Source organism: Ostrea edulis, chromosome 7 (genome assembly GCF_947568905.1).
Source record: "Ostrea edulis chromosome 7, xbOstEdul1.1, whole genome shotgun sequence".
Lineage (NCBI taxonomy): Eukaryota > Metazoa > Mollusca > Bivalvia > Ostreida > Ostreidae > Ostrea > Ostrea edulis.
In genome coordinates, this window is record NC_079170.1 from 35,321,288 (window position 1) to 35,341,210 (window position 19,923).

The following is a 19,923-nucleotide window of genomic DNA, read 5'->3' on the forward strand; positions in this document are numbered from 1 at the left end:
CCAAGGGAGGTTAGATAGGACCAGTGCAGGTTGATGTGGATTTCGAGTCAACAAGTATAACAACAAGAGAGGTACTATATTTTCTTTTGATAAACATTTGTAAAGACAATTCTGAGTACATTATGTATATCAGATATTCATCTTTTTTGCTATATTTAAATATATTTATCTATATTTTGAACAGGTACTCCATTTACAGTGATGATGACATATCCCCATGACCCCCACAACTCCACAAATTTAAGAATGTTTGATCAAGATCCGAAGATTAAAGAACTACTGCAAAATTTGGGACTTGGATGAAAAACATTAATTCAATTATATGAGCTCAGAGCAGTGGATGTTGTACAACATACTTTAAACTAAATTGTGAATTTGAGGGAAAACAAGTACATGTACTCGTGTATTACAAGTACATGCCTTTTGAAAGACAATAATATTGCATAGATGTAAAGGAAATTTCAATGTTGATTATTCTTTCTTAGATATATTAGTAAAAATAATGTGCACATGATAGAATATAAATTTTATAACTTCAATCAATGTGTTTGAATTTTCCTTGTAATTCAAAATTTAGTTGAAACATACATCATTGATACATTAATGTATATCAAATTTTTTTAAGAAAAGTTTCATAATGGAACTAATCCCCCCCCCTTATACATACAGTGAACATAGACCTTCACCTGGGGAAAACTACAGTTAGTTAATGCAATATACATGTACATGCATTCTCAGTTATCCAATAGTGAGTTTTTTGTTCATTGTGAAACTACAATTAAAAATCTTAAACTTATGAAAGACACACCTATCTGTGAGGGCAAGATCACTCAGATGGACTTACCTGTAGTGATCCATGGGCAGTCCATGGGTCTCTTTCCATTGATATTAATTATTTATTGAAATTGACATTGATTTAAGTTATACATTCATATAGAAAACTTTTCAATACCTTTGGAAATTTCTGTTTCTAACAAAATTACGTCTGGCGTTCTGTGTTTCTAAAGCAAACTACTGAAAAAGAAAACGAAAACATAACAGGGTGAGTAACATGCATGTCATGGCCACTTAACCATGTCCAACAAAATCCACCGCATACGAAAAGTCGGAATTCGAATCCCGGCCGCGACAGACTAAGTCGTTAAAACAGGTAGTGACAGTTCCATCCCCAAACGCTCGGCATTAAGTGTGAATGTCACCGGTCCTCCGAGATGGCATTAAAAACGAATGTCCTGTGTCACAGTAGGTATGGCACGCTAAAGAACGCTCACTTCTCAATGGCCGTTAGCTGCAATAATGTAGCCCTCTCTGATTTTTTTTTTTTTTAGGGAGAGGGCTACAACTCCTTAGGATCTCCGTAATGGTGCAAATGCGAGAGTGATTCACTCCCGCAACATTTGCGCTCATTCTAAACATTTCCTGACTTTCTTTACGTAAATAAAATGATATTCTATGTTTCTTAGTCAATATATAAATTTACAACCTGCAACTTTAAATTTGTGAGGCTCTATTCTTCTGTTTTCAACAATTTCGATAAATTCCAATTTCTCGATTCATATTTGTGCACCATGTTTGATGTACTGAAGTTTCAACTTCCGGTTGTCAAGTCATTTGCATATGCCATATAAGGTAGTATTTACATCAATGGACAAGTATGGAGGCGAAAGCTATTTCGTCGGTATTAAAAAGGTTGGAATTTAATATCAAGTTAAAAACCGAACAGCAGAGTGTAAATTCTTTCTGCAACAATATGATTTTCCTTTCTTTGTCGAAGTGGATTGAGTAATTACATTTTCGCGCTGATTGTCAATGTTTAGGCTTTTCATTAGATCCACCTACGAGATCTCGCGATAACAAGCATGGCGGAACAGACGAAGAATTTTGCATGCTGTACATTATATTTAATGAAAAACACCTTTATTAGACATGCCCGAGCACAAAGTTGGTACTCCTTTTGGTGTAAACAACATTTGGGACTAATACATAGAGTTTATTATCGGTTATTCATAAAATTATTTTGCACCATTACGGAGATCCTATGGAATTGTAGCCCTATCCCGAAAACGTCAGAATAAAAAAAAATTGGACAGGGCTACATTATTGCAGCTAAATGGCCGTAAGCGCCGAGCATAGGCCTAAATTTTGCAGCCCTTCGCCGGCAATGGTGACGTCTCCATATGAGTGAAATATTCTCTATAGGGGAGTTAAACAATATACAATCAATCACTCAATCATATTTATAATATTGTAAATGAGTACTCTGTTTACCTGATCAAGATGGAGGACTTACGGCAGATTTGATCGGTCAACAGGGACTACTCATTCCCCCGAAACACCTGATCTGGTGTTTCCAGGGGTCCCTGATTGCCTTTCTCTCTACTCTGTATTCTTTGTGAAATTAATGAGAATAATCAGTGTTCGCTGTAAAATGGCTGAAATAATGCAACCCCCCCCCCAAAAAAAAAACCCTGCGTAAAACCATAAGCAATCAACCAATTGTTATTACAATAGCAAGTGCACTTTGTCATCAGAATTCACACTTGTCATCTTAAACATGAATAGGTTTCTTTGATTCACTTTAAATTCCCTACATCTCTGCCTCACGATTCTTTTCGACAAGTACGATTTCAATAAATGTATTGCTGATATTTGTTGTCTTAATATCCACTTGAAATTCTTGTATTGATTTGGTATGAATCCGTTCATTGACTTGGTAAGTAGATCATTTTTCCCACATTCGGACCCTGGTATCCTATATTCTCATTTCACATCACACGATAGAACATTTATGTTTTTCTCTAGTAAAGAATAGTTACAGAAAACTACACATAAGGACATAGGCACATGACTTTAAGACCCACGCTCCCTTTGATCCACCACCATCTCTTTCAATGTGCAAAACAAAACTAAGAATATTTCCTGAAATTTGTGGATTCTATGTTTATAGGGTTTTCCATTCCCAATGTCATTTTTTTTGCAACTGTTTTTCAAACTCTTTGTTTCACAGAGTTTTACAGGATTAAACATGTAAACAGTGAGGGGTCCTCAATAGGGATTGAATACGCTCTGACACCATATTTCCAGTCACGAACAGGGTATGGAGATGTAGTGAGACGGGTCTTATGTGACTTCGACAAACTGTTTTTATGCATATTATTTCCACGATGCATCGTTATTGACTATGGAACTCCGACCACTAAGACGAACCGAAATAAATTCACACACTGTCGAAATTCATTTCGTCCATTCCAAATTGGGTGATGGATCAAAAGGAGTGTGGATCTGTAGGTCAGGTGTTTGTGCATAATTATGATACTAAATTATGTAAGCCGAGTTCAGACATCTCTGTTTTCAACAATCGCGAAGCCTAGAACACTTTGAAGGTTAGGGGGGAGTTGTGACGTCTGGGAAGGTTTGAAGGTTAGGGGGGAGTTGTGACGTCTGGGAAGGTTTGAAGGTTAAGGGGAGTTGTGACGTCTGGGAAGGTTTGAAGGATAGGCTGGGTTGTATGGCTTTCTCAGCACCTTTACTTTATCATCGTTTATTTTTATGCATTGCTACAAGTAAAAAAGAAATAATACCGGGATGTGATGTAAAGTGAGATCTTAAGATTTGACCTAGCGTGTTTGTTCTGATATCTAGAATTTTAAACTGCAAAGTCACCAGTTAAATCTGGTGTTTGCTTTCATTTCTGCGTGCAGTATAACACGTCATTTGCTTTACCCGTAAGTGCCCGGCTATTTAACAAATGCATAAATGCTAACACTTCCTGCGTGCCTCTTAGTGAAGTGCAGGGTCAACGTATAGGAAAAACAGAAGCAAATATCTAAAAACAGAAATGTGTGCACATGCATAAAAATGAGACTGCTGGCTTTCGTGTTTTTATATGTGGAGTTATCGGAGTGTGTGGATGCTGCCTGCCAATCCAATAACATCGAAGTACAGGGAAACGGTTATACCGGGGTCACTGTAGCCATATCCAACAAGCTGGGGCCTCATGAAATCGACATCCAAAAAATCAAGGTGAGGGATTTGTATCATAATTGAAATGTAATTATATATTGAATCAGACCTCAGAAAATTAATTATCTGTCATAGTTTCGCTGGAATGGTATTCTAATTAATTATTTCCGTTCCTTATGGCTTACGAAGACTTTTAACTTTGTTATCTTCAATGGAAATCTTTCATTCACACTGAAGTTATGAATGAAAAAATATCCACGAGGAACGGCATCATTTGACCGAAAAAATCAATTAACCGGGTAAATATTTAGACGGTAATTTAAATCATATGCACGAGATCCTTACAAATAATATGATAAAGATAACATTAGGAAGGAGTGGAATACGTTTACTGCTAGATAGATCTAGCCATTTTTATATTCTGTGAAATGTATGTTCATCCAATACAAGGAAACCACGCACCACGCAAAGGAACGAAGAGAATAATCAACATCACGTATAATATATGTATATGCATGTTGACATTATTGTTAAGACGTATTTTCGTGAATAAAGCCAAAGCCAAAATGATGCATTAAATGAATTGCTTTTGTTTTCCATTCTACTATGTGTTGGAAAATTCTCCATAGAGGAATATGTTGCATTTTTCATCCAATATAGCCGTCGAAGATAAATTGAAAGAGGTGGTGGTGGGTTGGTGTGGGGTCTTGCCACCACCATTGTATCCCAAAAATTCTGACAAGCAATAGAAGAAGAAAAACCAGAAAAAGGGAAGTAGTTAATACATAGGGAAAAAGGGGGGGGGGGGGGTGATATATATACATGTAGGTAACTTTCCATTTATGCCTATTTAATTTGTAGCTGAAATCACAGTATTTAATTGCAATAACTATCTATCTATCTATCTATCTTTCTTTCTTAATATGTCTGTCTGTCTGAGGACGAAGTTGACATTTCGAACGACCTGTATGCTATGTGATACGATATAAATGTTAGCGATTCTTCCCGAGTATGACAAATAGACTGAACTTAGTAGTACGATTTAAATTGTTTAACTCAATTAGATTATATATTAATAATATATTAATATTAGTAATCAATCTTAATATCAACTTCTATTTTCAAAACAGTTTAAATCACAATTACACGCTAAATGAAAATACGGAAAGATATTTCCCTTCTTCAATTTGCGAAGTTATTGAGAATATATTATTCATTAGTCAATTTGTACTCATAATGATTCAATTGAATGAACAAAGATTGTTTTCCTCTTTTTCAAACAGAAGAGGAAATAAGCTCCCAAGCTTTCTTCCCCAGGTTCCGACGCCAATGTCCAGAGAGGCGATTTTCCCCCCTAGATTTTAACCTTCAGATGTATATATATAGATGCTTATTCCAACCAATTTTTAGCAATAATTGAATTGCTTTTATTCAACTTTTACGCATAACCAAATACATATCGAAATCAAACTTACGATTTATTTTTGAAAGGATCTATTCACGGCCGCTTCCGCCCAACTGTACCGATCATCCAAACAACATCTCTTCTTTAAAGACATCACCATCGTGATTCCAAAATCATGGCCACGTAATTACACCAATGATACTGTCAGCGGACCACAACTACATTCTGCCCACGTCATTGTGGATCAACCCAACCCCCTCGCGGATAACAGGCCTTATGTGTCCGGTATGACCGGATGTGGGCAGCCTGGAAAACAGATACATTTAGAACCATTCATGGTACAAATTCTTCCGGCTGTAGGATATGCAGGTATAATGAACACATCAGAAGCTTCATTTAATGTCCTTTAAGTTGATATAAATTATAAAATATAAATCTTTACATTATCTTTTAAGTTGTGTATACAAGCATTAACAGCACGCCGAAGAATCATTTGTCGATTAGATATTTAGTGCTGTATGCTAATTCTATATCGTATTGGAGAAGGTTTATTCATGTAGAGGAATCATCAGGTGTAGATGAAAGGTGAAGATAACGAACAGTGATCAATTTTATAAGTAATACAAAATCGATAGTTGGACAAACACGGATCCCTGGACACACCAGCGGTGGGATCAGGTGCCTAGGATGATGAAGTGCCACAAATCTGAACGGATCAAACTCGGGAGTAGCGGGATCATATCGATTGTTAGGCCACTCTTGGCGCACTGTATTAACTATGGTTTACCCCGATTACCTGATCAAGATATAGGGCGCAAGGCAGGTGTGACCGGTCAACAGGGGATTGATCACTGTTCGTTACTTCCACTTTTCATCGTAACCACAAACAACGTGACGTAACGCGACTCTCGTTCAAGACCCGGTGATTGGCGAAGAAATAGTCACTACCCAGTTATAATTTAGAGGTGTGACGTGTCTCTAAAATCGTAACTCAAACACGGGATCTCCCACTTGCAAGACAAGCGGCCCTAGCAATTAGGCCAACTACACATTACAATCCTTTGCATAATCATAATTCTCTTAAAGCATAATGAAAGGTGAAGATAACGAACAGTGATCAATACAGAATAGAGAGTTGGACAAACATGGACCCCTGGACATACGAGAGGTGGGATCAGGTGCCTAGAGGGGTAAGCATCCCCTGTCGACCGGTCAAACCCGCCGTGAGCCCTACATCTTGATAAAGTAAACAGGTTTATCCGTAGTCAAAATCAGTGTGCCAAGAACGGTCGAACAATCGGTATGAAACACGTCAGATAGCATTTGAACCGATAGGTTGTATTGGCAAACTAGATCGTTATATCGACCATAATGAATTGTAGATAAACATATCTTGTTAATTGCAAAATAACAAATACTAAACAAAAAGACCGATAATAATTATTTTGATACACAGACAAATTGTTGGTACATCACTGGGGTCATTTTCGATGGGGTCTATTTGACGAACATGGCGATAAAGAGTCCCCAGTCCAGACATCCAACACCAACACGTGGTTTTATTCGTCGGAAGGAACATTCAAACCAAACATGTATGTAGAAATAATCAGTGCAGCAGTGGAAAATGATAAACCTCGTAAAATTTCATGTATTCAAAGAAAGAATGCAGTTTGCTTTCATATGCATGTACAGCTCCTCAGAGCATTCCATAAAAATCACTTTACTTCAATTGATATCAAACTTCATATGTCAAAATTGTAAGAATATTTGAGAAATTATGATTGACGATAAAAGGAATAATGACCTGGACATGACAGTCTTTCTTGGAATTCAATTTGTAGATGCGCTAAAGGTATCAAAGGTAAATCTAGGTTGAAATATTGTGGGAATAATGCACCATGTGCCCTAGATAATAAAGGACTACCTACAAAAGACTGCAAATTTTGTGTGGACGAAACAGGGAATACAGAGAGGGCGTCCATTATGGGAAAACCAGAGATCTCAAGCGTAAGTATTCCTTCAGTGAAAAAGAAAACAGGCAATACAAAGACAGGGTTGATAATGGGGTAAATAGAGTTATAAATCATAGACAAAAAAGGAAGATAAAAAGAGAAAACGTTTATTGTTTAATCACGTATAATAAAAGCCAACCTTATAAAGATCAATAGTCTGATAAGCGCTTTGGGTTGTTAAGGTGACAGAGTTTTGCGATGACGATACCAGTGACGTTCCACATAACAAGGAGGCTGACACGCCCCATAACAGAATCTGTAAAGGAAAGAGCGCCTGGGAGATAATGAGACTGCATTCCGATTTCAAAGGTAAAAGAATTAGTGAAGGGACAAAGGCAAAGGATACTCATAGTTTTTCCATGGGAGGGGTAAATCGTTTCCAGCGATCAGATACATGCATAAAGAACCTGTTAATTTGACTCATTCTTTTTCATATACGATTTTAAAAAAGCTTGACAAGTAAGCTCTATAATCTGATTATAGTGAATTCAAATGTGTTATAAGTCTTGTCAAAATTATAGATTACTTGTGCATATATATTAGTAATCAGATATGAATGTTTACTTGTAATTGTATTCTGTAGGCACCACCCCGGGCTCGACCTCGCTAAGTACTGTGCCGACATTCCGAGTGGTACAACAAAGGGCAGGTCAGACCGTTGTCATGGTATTAGACAGATCCGGAAGTATGAATAGTAATGTAAGTTTTATATTAGATAATCGCTTCGTAATCGTCACCTTTTCGTCACTTTCGTTTCTTCTAATAATGTTTTCTATTATACTGAAATATTCACAATTGGTGAATAACCATGTCACAATAAAAAGTGTATACTTCTTTTCAAGACTGCACTCTAGACTTGCTAGCTGCAGAACTGTAGCTCTCTGAAAAAATAGTTGACGGAACAGATAGCTACAGATCCACCCCTTATTAAAACCTTCAATTTACGGCGCACAAAAAGCTGCGGATGGTCGAGACCTTGTGACGTTGTATTCTTGTGTTGCTGTCTCATAAATTCAATATCAAAAAATTCTCAACATATTTTCCGACTATACTTGTGTCAAAACATACCTTCAAATATCTATTAAAGCCCCATACAACCCGAAAACTCACAACTTCAAATAATTTCGTGTGATGACGTAGCCATGTTAGGTAGCCGGGTCAATTCGAACTATTGCTATCTATTCATAAAATTAGTTATAAGTTATGTATTCGCACTTCATTTATTATCAACACGAAAAATTAATAGAAATTAAGAAATATAGTTTTTCTAAAGGTAAAATGAGCTCTTAATTAATAAAAATGCTATAAAAGCCCATTATGGTCCTTAACATTCGTGTGGCAGAGATGAAGACCGAACCAGACTAATGAAAGCCCATTGCCGTGAGTTTAGCTATTTGAATAATTACTAGTGAAAGGAACTGGGATGATGTATTATTCAATATATTTAGCTATTAGTTCACATCTAGACGTTTTTATGCAAGGATGGAAATGAACCGGGATTCTAATCGACTGTCTACCTAATATGGCTAAGTCAACAAAAGAAATCATTTGAAGCTGTGAGTTTTCGAGTCGCATGGGGCTTTAATGAATATTTGAAGGTATATTTTGACACATGCATAGTCGGAAAATATGTTAAGGTTTTTTTTTATATTAAATTTATGAGACAGCAACACAAGAATATGTACAACGATACCAGGCCTCAACCGTGCACAGCTTTTTGTGCGTCGTAAATCGAAGGTTTTTTTTTATAAAGGGTGAATCTGTAGCTCTCTGTTCCATCACAATATTTTTTCAGAGAGCTACAGTTCTACAGCTATAGACTTGCAAGCGAGCATAGACAGGTACACTATGGTTTTGGAATTATTCAGTTACGACAGCAGCAAGACTACACTGCAAATTATTGTACATCGACATTACTCCGACTATGATTTTGGGTTGTCAACTGGACATTTTGTCGATAGTTTCCTTTTCATAATAATTATTTGAAGCTGGTAAACAAGATATCCATACTTTCCTGTGCAAATGTATTCAATATCACAATTCATAACAGTGATGTGTATAGCATGACATAGGAAGAATCTATTTACACGCAAGATGGTATATGTTTCTGTCACAGATTGATAAACATCATAAATCACATACCATTTTGTATTCTGACAAATACATTCAGTAAATCATTTCAAAATTTATTACACTGCACACATAATAACATTTCTTGAAAAACTGCCCCTACCCATCCCTTCACTATTTAACTTCAGAGTGACACATAAGTTTGTGAAATGCATAATAGCGAAATAACGCTAATGAAAATAACGACTTTCGTTATAAACTTCTGTGTAGAACGAACATACACAAAATCTCCTACGGGTTACTTTCCATTACAATTGAGTTGCCGATCAATTAGGAACGCGATGCCTTAATGTTTAGTTAATGGAAAACGAGCTTCATTTTATGCGTTGTTTTTTTTTTTTAATATAAATCATTTTTAAATATAATTTATAGCAAAGAATTACCAAGTTGAAAGAGATATCATCCATCTTTATAATGAACTGGTTATCCAACGGTAGTTCTATTGGAGTTGTGACGTTTGACGACGATGCAAAGATTGTTGCCCCAATAACTTCCGTGGTGTCAGAGAGTGTGCGACGTGAGTTGACGACATTGATTGACAAAATTGAAGCCAATGGCCGTACGTCTATAGGATTAGGTCTTCGGAAAGGATTAGAGGTACGTAGAGTCCAGAATCTCTCATTTTCGTGCGGTGAAATTCTATGGCTTGTCAAATTTGAAATCTTGGTTTCATGAAATATTCCCAAATTTATTGTACTTCACAAATAACACCATTGCTCGAAAAACTACTTCATTTTCAAAGATTAGTAACCGTTATTCTTGAAAAGTGATGAAATCGTAGTATTCATAGATGTAGAGATGCTTTTGTTTTGAAAATGAGTGGAAAAGATCCGAAAAATGTCTATTGCACGTTTAATGAACTAACAAAAGCGTCGAATGTCTTATCGATCACCTACGTGATAGTTGAAAGTATCACTAGCCCTAAACGCAGGACGAATTTTCTGTGTATGCTTATTCTTTTAAAACAAGACAATCTACTGACAAGTACGTTGATGTTGCAGGGATTCAATAATCTCGTTTGAAGTCAGCATTTCGCAAAACCATGATCGTTATAATGATCTTAATTGTAAATACAACAAATAATCAGGTTGGGTGTTATCTGACGTGTTACATACGATTGTTAGGCAGTTCTTTACACACTAAATTTGACAACGGAGTACTCCGTTTACCTGATCAAGATGGAGAGCTCATGGCGGATGTGGTAGGTCAACACGATTCAACAGGGGATGTTTACTCCTCCAAGGCACTTTATCCCACCCCTGGTCCGGGTTTGCTCTGTTCTCAATTTTGTATTTTTTGTTGGATTGATCACTGTTCATTATCTGTAATCATGTAACAATCAAAGGGGAGTTTGATATGCTTGTTGCTTGTTTTGTTTCATTCATGAAATACAATGTATGAAAAAGCCTTTTAAAAATGTTTCTCGTAAAACTAAGATCATAATATGAGATCATAAACACAGAGGACCTTAATTCATTGCAAACTTACCATCTCGTGTACGTACAGTGATTACTTAGGGTTCCTAAAGTACATGGGAATTATTCATGAGGAAAAGCAAGATATGATTAGTGATGTATCCCCGTGTGCATGGTGTTCTATTTTGTTAAACACACGGTTGAATTTGAACATGTATTTATATTTTGTTTACAATATGTTAATGTGAGTACTTTTAGTTATACGTAATATTTTAGATCATCTTGTCATTTAATTTCAGTTACTAAAAGCAAATGGAGAAAGCATCAACGGAAGTGAAATAATTTTGGTGTCGGATGGGAAAAATAATGTTTCACCAGCAATAGACGATGTTCGAGATGAAATTCTAGCAGCCAATGTTATCGTCACTACTGTGGCTATCGGAAACTTGGCGGATAAGGATATGGAGAAATTGGCAAAGGATACGGGAGGATCGAGTCACTTTTATTCCGGAGAGATGCAGTCCACGGCCCTTAGCGACAGTTTCGTAAAATTTGCTGAGTGTACTTCCGACGAAGAGTCTAAAATGCACCAGGTCAGCAGTATGTTTTTTTAAGCTTCCAGATATCGTTGATATAATCTCGTCAGATTATACAGAGTATCAATTATTACATTTTGGTATTTTTTTCTGTAATAGATAGAGAGTGAAAGCTTGAGGGTGATGAAATATCAGAATTACAGTACGGTTATCTCTATTGATGACACGATAGGACGCGACACGGTGGTACTATTACAGGGCCCTCGTGTGCAGTTTAGTTCAGTGTCGCTGTCAGGACCTACAGGCAGAGTCCAAACGTCCGATAATTGCACTGGTTCATGTCGCATAATGATTGATGGTGTAGCAGAGGTATACATATGAATAGACATGTTATCGAAAATTTATTCAAAATAATTATCTCGTGTTCATATATAACATATTGATGACATTTCAAGGTAGGTGAATACGTGATAGACATTTCGTCATCTGTGGACACAGAAACCATATTGACATTGACGGTACAATCGTATTCGAGAGATCCCTCAGTTGATGTCTTCACTGCGACCTCATGGATCTTAACAGACTCCCTGGATTTCTCGCCATCTACCACACTTGTTATGTATGCTTTGATTAGAAAGGGAGCATCTCCAGTCCTCGATGCAGACGTCGCAATGACTGTAGAAAATTTGGAAGGTCACGTGATGACAATTGATCTATTTGATAATGGCGTAGGTAAGAAATAATCATGGATGGCTATATCAATGTAATACATTAAGGAAGACTTGCATATTTGTGGCTCGTCTTGGTCTATCAATGTCGAAAACGTGGTTAATAAAACAAAAGACGACGATGAAGAAAAAGCAAACTTGCATTTCGCTTCTCTGTTGGAGATTTTAACTATGTGGTACTTCAGAAATGTAAATACATTGGTGGTGATTTTTAGGTGAAGACATGTTGGAAGGAGATGGGCTCTATACCGGAGTGATTTTGCCTTCACAAATACAATCAAACGGCAGACACAGCCTCAAACTGATAGTGACAGGAAAAAGTGGTGAAACGAAAATCCTGATACCAAAAGCGAAGAGGAAGAAAAGGGCAGCACAAGACGAAGTCCGTAAGAAAGCATAACTCCCTTTACAGGGACCTCCGATTTACTATCATCTCAAATCCAGCCTATTGTCTCTGTTCAGACTACAATGTATGCCGTAGGCGTTTCTGTAGGAATATATGTGTTTATATATCAACCAATCGGAGAACTCCAATAATTTTTTGGATGAAAAAAAACAAAAACAAAAAAACAAACAAAACAAAACAAACGAGATCATCGTGTGGCTAGTAAAGGAAATACCAAAGATTATAATAGTTTAAGAATAAGCGGAGACAACAGCCAATTAAAATAAGTTTATCTATAAACAATTTTCAAGCTTCTGATGTTGAGGCGAATTTCATTCAATATATATAGCTATATGACCGAGTTGCTTCTAAAAGAGTGGTATATAAGCTTTTTGTGTGTTATTATATGCAAATAAACACCACACGTTTTATCTATGGGTGTAGGCATTTGAATATCGAAATCTGTAGTCGTGATTTATCAATAAATGATTGTGTCAGTTCATAACTATTCAGTCTCGCTGATTCTACAGTCACAGTTTGAGGTAGGGTAGGTACACTCTGACTCAATATGCGTGGCTAATGGACATGCCGATTTTCAAGCAATTGTTAGTCACGTAAATCTTCGATGCTGTGTCTACGGTCCTAGATGTACACCGTGAGACGTTAACGTTTGAATAATTTTCACATTTTCTCAGAATTGCTTCAATATTTCGACCAAAATTTATATCACCCCATTTATCTGATCAGGATATGGGGCTCACGGCGGGTGTTACCGGTAGACAGGGGATGCTTACTCCTCCTAGGCATCTGATCTCACCTCTAATGTGTCCAGGGGTCCATGTTTTCCCAACTATCTGTTTTGTATTGCTTAAAGGAGTTATGAGATTCATCACTGTTCGTTATCTTCACCTTTCATATGCAATGTTTGTAGTGGCAGAAAAAAATTTAATAATAATAATAAATTCATTTATTTAGACAGGATAGCACAATTAGTATAAATGACTAGTTTACATTGTGGTCCTGTATACAACATATTCACAGACAGATAAATGAGAGAATAGAAAAATAGATAACATAATATAAAATTATATATATAAAATACACATACGATATCACTGGGGGAAAATAAACATATACATCATATCTATATATCACTTATTTGAGAAATAATGCTGCAAATATGCTGATTTAAAAGATGTAATAGAACCACAGCTTCTGACAGACTCGGGCAACTGATTCCATAAAATTGTGGAGGATACCTTAAAAGACCGTTTATAATATTCAGTTCGAACTTTTGGTAAATATAAAATGCCACTATCGCTACTTCTTGTTGTTCTGGAACTAACTTGGCTGACAAAACTAAAAACGTTCATATATTCTGGTGTCATGTTATTAAGAACCTTAAAAGCAAGCACTAGTTTTCTATATACAAAATAATCATGAACAGACATCCATTTAAGAACACTAAAAATATCAGCTGCAGAAGTCTGAGTTACTTTCACCTTCAATATAATTCTGGCTGTCTTTTTCTGTAACTTAAAAAGTCTGTCAATAAAAACCCTGTTTTTGGCTGAGCACCAAACTGTGCAACAATAGTTAAATGAGGAAATACAACAGTGTTATAAATTTTCAATAATGCTGCAGTTGACATAAAAGTTTGCAGACGACGTAAAATTCATATTTTCTGTGAAAGTTGCTTGCATAAAGAATCAATGTGTACAGACCAGGTTAGACATTCATCTATTTTGTACACCAAGAAGTTTGGCCGTTTTAACAGTATCTAAAACAATATCTTCTACTTTGATACACATTTTTCTACACTTTGAGAGTTTTTGTGCAGTGCCAATCAACATACATTGTGTTTTCGCTAAATTCATCGTAAGTTTATTACTTTCCATCCATTTTATAGAGTTTAAAAGATCATCATGTAACCTTTGCTCAATAACATCAATAGATTGATGTGAAACATCCTGATATGTATCATCTGCATATATAGAGACATTTGAGTGCTTTAGGCATTTAGGATAATCGTTAACAAATAAAATGAAGAACAATGGACCCAATATGGACCCCTGAGCCACTCCTATTGTAACATCTTTTTCATCTGACAAAACACCTTTCCATCTAACACATTGTGATCTTCCTCTAAGATAAGACTGAAACCATTTAAATGAATTTTGACAAATACCAAATGATGAAAGCTTGTGTAACAATACCTGCTGGTTTACAGTGTCAAAGGCTTTACTAAGATTAATAAAAAGAACACCTGTTAATTTGGCACTATCTATATTACTTAACCATTTATCAATAATATTATGAAGTGCTGTTTCGCAAGAATGCTTTGGTCTAAAATCACTCCCCTCAAATGATCAATTGTTTAAGTTTTACCCTCAAAATATAGTAATTGCACACAAATTTAATGCATTATTGTAATGCACATGACGTTTTTTTTTTTTTACCAAGATTGCAAAATTCATTGCTTCGTGACGAAATAGACCGTAGAGAGAAAGTGAAGAATATATCTCCTTACTCGTTTACATATAGCAATCAAAGTAAAAAAGAAATAATGGTGTCTTAATCAAAAGAAATTATTTTGATTCTCATTTCAGCACCCACTGATCTGGAAACCAAGGCTGTTAATGCATTCAAACGTGTGGAATCAAGCGGAACATTTACTGTATTGAATTATTCACCAGAGGCCACAGCTAATGACAGCATACCTCCTGCTCGGATCACTACGCTACAGGTTGTGTACTCAGAGGGCAATCATTTTAATATCAGCTGGGATGCTGTCGGAGATGACATCGCATACGGGAATGGTACTTGTGTATTCATTATATTTAAGGAGGTGTATGATTCTGGCGGAACTGTAATTAACGTTTATTGCAAAATGTATCTATCAAACGCACATCTCTACAGCAATTATTTGTAAGCAAATACTATTTTCATGACTTCACGGTCTTTTATTGTATTTGATAATTACGCTGATTTCGTACAAACAAATGTACGCAATTGACTTATACAATCAAAGACGGTTTTAATGTGTCTCTAGGGTCGGTGAAAAACAGTTTGTTACTTCCTTATTTCCCATAAAATGTTCGTTATATTCCTCTCACAGGAGAATGGATATCACTTAGCAATAAACGTAGATTCGAGATAAGCATATATTCGTGATAAGCGTGTTCGTTATAGGTGAGTTTTACTGTACACTTTCTATGTTTGTTATATCTTACTCCAGGTGTATGAGCTGAACCAAGAAGTGTACACATCGATGTGTCCATCGTTAAAGACTCCCCGGTTTAATGAAATTATTTTTTTGGTGAAATGTAGCATAAAATATTTCGCATCACAGTATGCATCAAACTGAACGGATACATTATGTGACGTCCAGTTATTATACGTTCAGGTAATTAATCACCAGCGTTTATTATACGTTCAGGTAATTAATCATCAGCGTTTATTGGTTTGGGTTTAACGTCCTCTCGGGAATTTTCACTTACATGGAACCAAGGGCTGCAATATATAGGCCTATGTTCGACGCTGATGACCGTTAATCAGTGAGGAATCTTTATCGTGCCATACCTGCTGGGGCCTCAGTTTTTACGGTCTCATCCAAAGGACTGCACCATTTAATTGCTTCTTACGAAAACCAAGGGGGTACTGAGGACCTATTCTAACCCTGATCCTCACGGGAGTCGGCGTTTATTCAATCTTATGAATCCATATTGGGATATTATGCAATCTAATCTTCTTTTTAGTTTATATATAACATGTCGTGTATTAAATATATATGATGGGTGTTTCAAACAAAAATCAAAGATATAGGTACTCTGAGGAAAATATCGATGTTTCATTCTAGAGTTTTAAGAAAAATGTTGCTAGTGTTACACTTTTTATCATTGTAAGGATTTTGCAAGATAACAACAAACATTCGAAAAGCAAATATTAAACATTTTATCTTCCCTTTCCTATGAAAATGTGATTGATCTTTAAAATTTCAACTTATTTTTCATTGTTAATATTAATGTTTACATGGAGCCCTGTAACACCATGTCATTTTGTATTTGCAGCTACATCCTACAAAATTTTGTTGTCAAAGAACTACTCTACTTTGCTGAACTCACCGGAAAATGTAAGCCCTCTGAATGGAAACATACCCACACCCAAACTTCCGGGAAATACCGAAGTATTTTCTTTGACCTTACCGGAAGCCAGTGCCACTTACTATTTAGCTGTTCGTGCTGTTGACGAGTTTGGGAACGAGGGAGACATCTCTAACATTATATCCTTGTCTGTGGTTACTGACAACACATGGCGACCGGTCGAAGTGAACCCCTCATCCATGTCTTATGAGCATCTGTTGGTTTCTTCTTGCGCAGCAGCCTTTGTAGTTCTAATTGTTATTCTATGCGGATGTTGTATTTACAAAAGACGAAATAGACCTAAGAGAAAAGCAAAATCAAAGAAAGGGGAATTAAGAAATGACTTCTCGAACAGTCGTGAGTTTGGACGAGATCCGAGACACAGTATGTACATGTATCAGTCGCAGATCCATAACGAGTATAATACCAGACCTCCTAGACACCATGTCTCAGCATATGGTTCCCATTTATACCACATTTCATGAATATTAAAGTCCTTGCGGTTCACATTGAAATCCTCTTTTTATATCTTTAAGGGAAAATGTTTCTGATAGAAGTCGTGTCACAGAATATTTCCAAGAATCAAAATTACCTACTGCTATCATTGTTCAAATTTTATCCTAGGCATCTGATCCCACCTCTGGTATATTCAGGGGTCTGTGTTTGCCCAGCTCTCTATTTTGTATTGCTTAGAGAAGTTAAGAGATTGATCACTGTTCGTTATCTTTTCCTTTCATTCTGGAAAAGACATTTTGAAAACCTTGTTAAAATGATATATATAGGAATCATAAGAATAATATGGAACATGTATTTCGATTCCTTAACAAATGCATGTTTAAAAATGCTTTTATATTGCTACACTTGTTACCCTGTATGGAAAACTGAAACAAATGTTGAACGAACAAAAGAAAGATATCAGTTTCACAAAAAACCGAGTAGCAATGGATATCCTGAGCATTGGATATCATTAACCACCACCAAACGGTGTGTTCAGAAAATGGAATATCACTTTCAGAGTATTTGATTTACAAAACACTCGCTAGTACCATGCTAAATATGTTTTACATGGATTAACGCCATGCCATCAAAGGTGTTTGTTTTTAAAAATATTTCTAAAATGAAAGAAAAGCTTAAAAGTACAGGGGTCCGTTTTTGCCTTACTCTTCATTATGTATTGATTGATCGCTGTTCATTATCTTCACCTTTTCTATTTGCGTTATGATTACGAGATTGATTACTGTTCATTATCGTCACCTTTTCATGATTAATATGAAGAAATGAGACTAGATACTATAATACTCTCGCAATGTATTTTTTCATGATGTACTTTGACATGTCTTATTGATCTACAAAATGTCCATTACTGTTTCTTATTCGCCATGTGGGTGATTTTTTTTAACAAATAGTTTATACTTGTTTGTTTATGTGTTATAAATGGAGCCATATTAAACTTTCTTCGATTAATAAAAAATGTTTAAAGACACCACGTGTACAGAATCTTCCCTATCCGCTTCATTTTAGCATCTCATATAGAACATGGATGTCAATGGTAAGCTAACCATTCAACATTCTGACAAACGGGATGACTCCTTCGTCAACTTTCCAATATTCCATTATCAACTGATTCGATACGCTGGAGTAAGTTCTGTGTATGATAAATTTTTAAATCAAGACAGGAGGCTGCTTACAAATCAGGTAATGTTATAAGGGTTTCAACAGTCTCATTTATAATCAGCATTTCGCCAATTCTATGGTCGTTATAACGATCTCACTAGCAAATACAATCTGACATTGGGTTAAAAGCTGTCCGAAGTGTTTCATACCGATTGTTAAACCGATCTTTACACACTAAGTATAATTATGGATACCTCCATTTACCTGATCAAGATATATGGCGAATGTGACCTATCGACATCGGATGCTTACTCCTCGTAGGCACCCGGTCCAACCTCTGGTATGTCCAGGGTTCCATGTTTGACCTAGTCTTAATTTTGTATTCTCCATAGGAGTCTTGAGATTGATTACGTATTGTAAATGTAGATATATTTTTGACGGAATGTTTACTCTCTGTACGAGTTTCAGCAATCATTAACACCATAGACATTGAATTCCAATATAGTTTTCAAATTAGAATAAGACATACATGTATTTCCATCAGTTAATGAACATGTTAAAGCCACCAAAAAGCTAACACTGAATTAATCACCCGGTCTGGATAGTTTACCATGCGGGTTTTATCATTTTACAAAATAACTAATTAAATTCACTACTTTATTGAACTTGAACTGGGTGTCCGGGTAGCGCAGAGGTAGCCCTCTCGCTTCTCACCGCTGCGACCCGAGTTCGATCCCCGTGATTGGCAGTGGTTGTATGTGAGAGGGTATATCGGTCGCACGCTCGGACACGTGGGTTTCCTCCGGGTACTCCAGTTTCCTTCCACATAAATGACCCCTAGCGCAAACATCCATGGAGCAAAGGACCCCATTGGAAATAAGCTTTCGAGCTTTCAAGGGTTATCCTTGGTATTTATGTATGTATTCATCAAAAAAGCACGACTCTATGCAAAGGGAGATAATGCTGACTATAATTTCTGCAGTGGATTTAGATAACAAAGGATGTGTTTCAAAAGCGTTTAACATAAGTGTAGGTAAGTATATAATCATTTTTCTTGGTAACAGAAATTTAATTAACCAAAAAGCATGTCAAATTTCGGTATTTTGGGTTTCAAATCATGAAACGTCAAAAGATATACAATTTTAAATATGACATGTTAATTATGCTACACAAGCAACTCGAGAAAAAAATAATCGTTAGCATTAGGAACAAAATATATAAAAAAAAAAAAAAAATCGTTAGAATTAGGAACAAAATATATAAAAAAAATAATCGTTAGAATTAGGAACAATATATATATATATATATATATATATATATATATATATATATATATATAAAATAATCGTTAGAATTAGGAACAATATATATATAAAAATAATCGTTAGCATTAGGAACAAAATATATAAAAAAAATAATCGTTAGAATTAGGAACAAAATATATAAAAAAGAATAATCGTTAGAATTAGGAACAATATATATATATAAAAAAATAATCGTTAGAATTAGGAACAAAATATATAAAAGTCTTTGAAAATACAGTCTGAGTAAAACTGAATGTACCTTACTGGATAATTTCAAGGGTTTCAGCAC

General features: G+C 35.8%; 1 protein-coding gene across 2 annotated transcripts; it reads left to right on the forward strand.

Moving 5' to 3' along the window:
* The first annotated feature begins 1,318 nt into the window (after positions 1-1,318).
* LOC125654085 (calcium-activated chloride channel regulator 1-like) lies at positions 1,319-18,199 on the forward strand. 2 transcript variants are annotated; one of them, XM_048883855.2, is made up of 13 exons: positions 1,319-4,023; positions 5,455-5,737; positions 6,825-6,960; positions 7,210-7,375; positions 7,563-7,689; positions 7,964-8,079; positions 9,883-10,107; positions 11,225-11,518; positions 11,621-11,830; positions 11,917-12,193; positions 12,405-12,575; positions 15,184-15,393; positions 16,645-18,199. In XM_048883855.2, exons 1-13 carry the CDS (start codon positions 3,859-3,861, stop codon positions 17,199-17,201), a joined length of 2,937 nt encoding a protein of 978 aa, XP_048739812.2. In that variant the 5' UTR covers positions 1,319-3,858; the 3' UTR covers positions 17,202-18,199. The 2 variants fall into 2 exon arrangements, with proteins under 2 accessions (XP_048739812.2, XP_048739813.2); XM_048883856.2 differs by lacking the exon at positions 1,319-4,023 and adding an exon at positions 5,087-5,337.
* Positions 18,200-19,923: the final 1,724 nt, after the last annotated feature.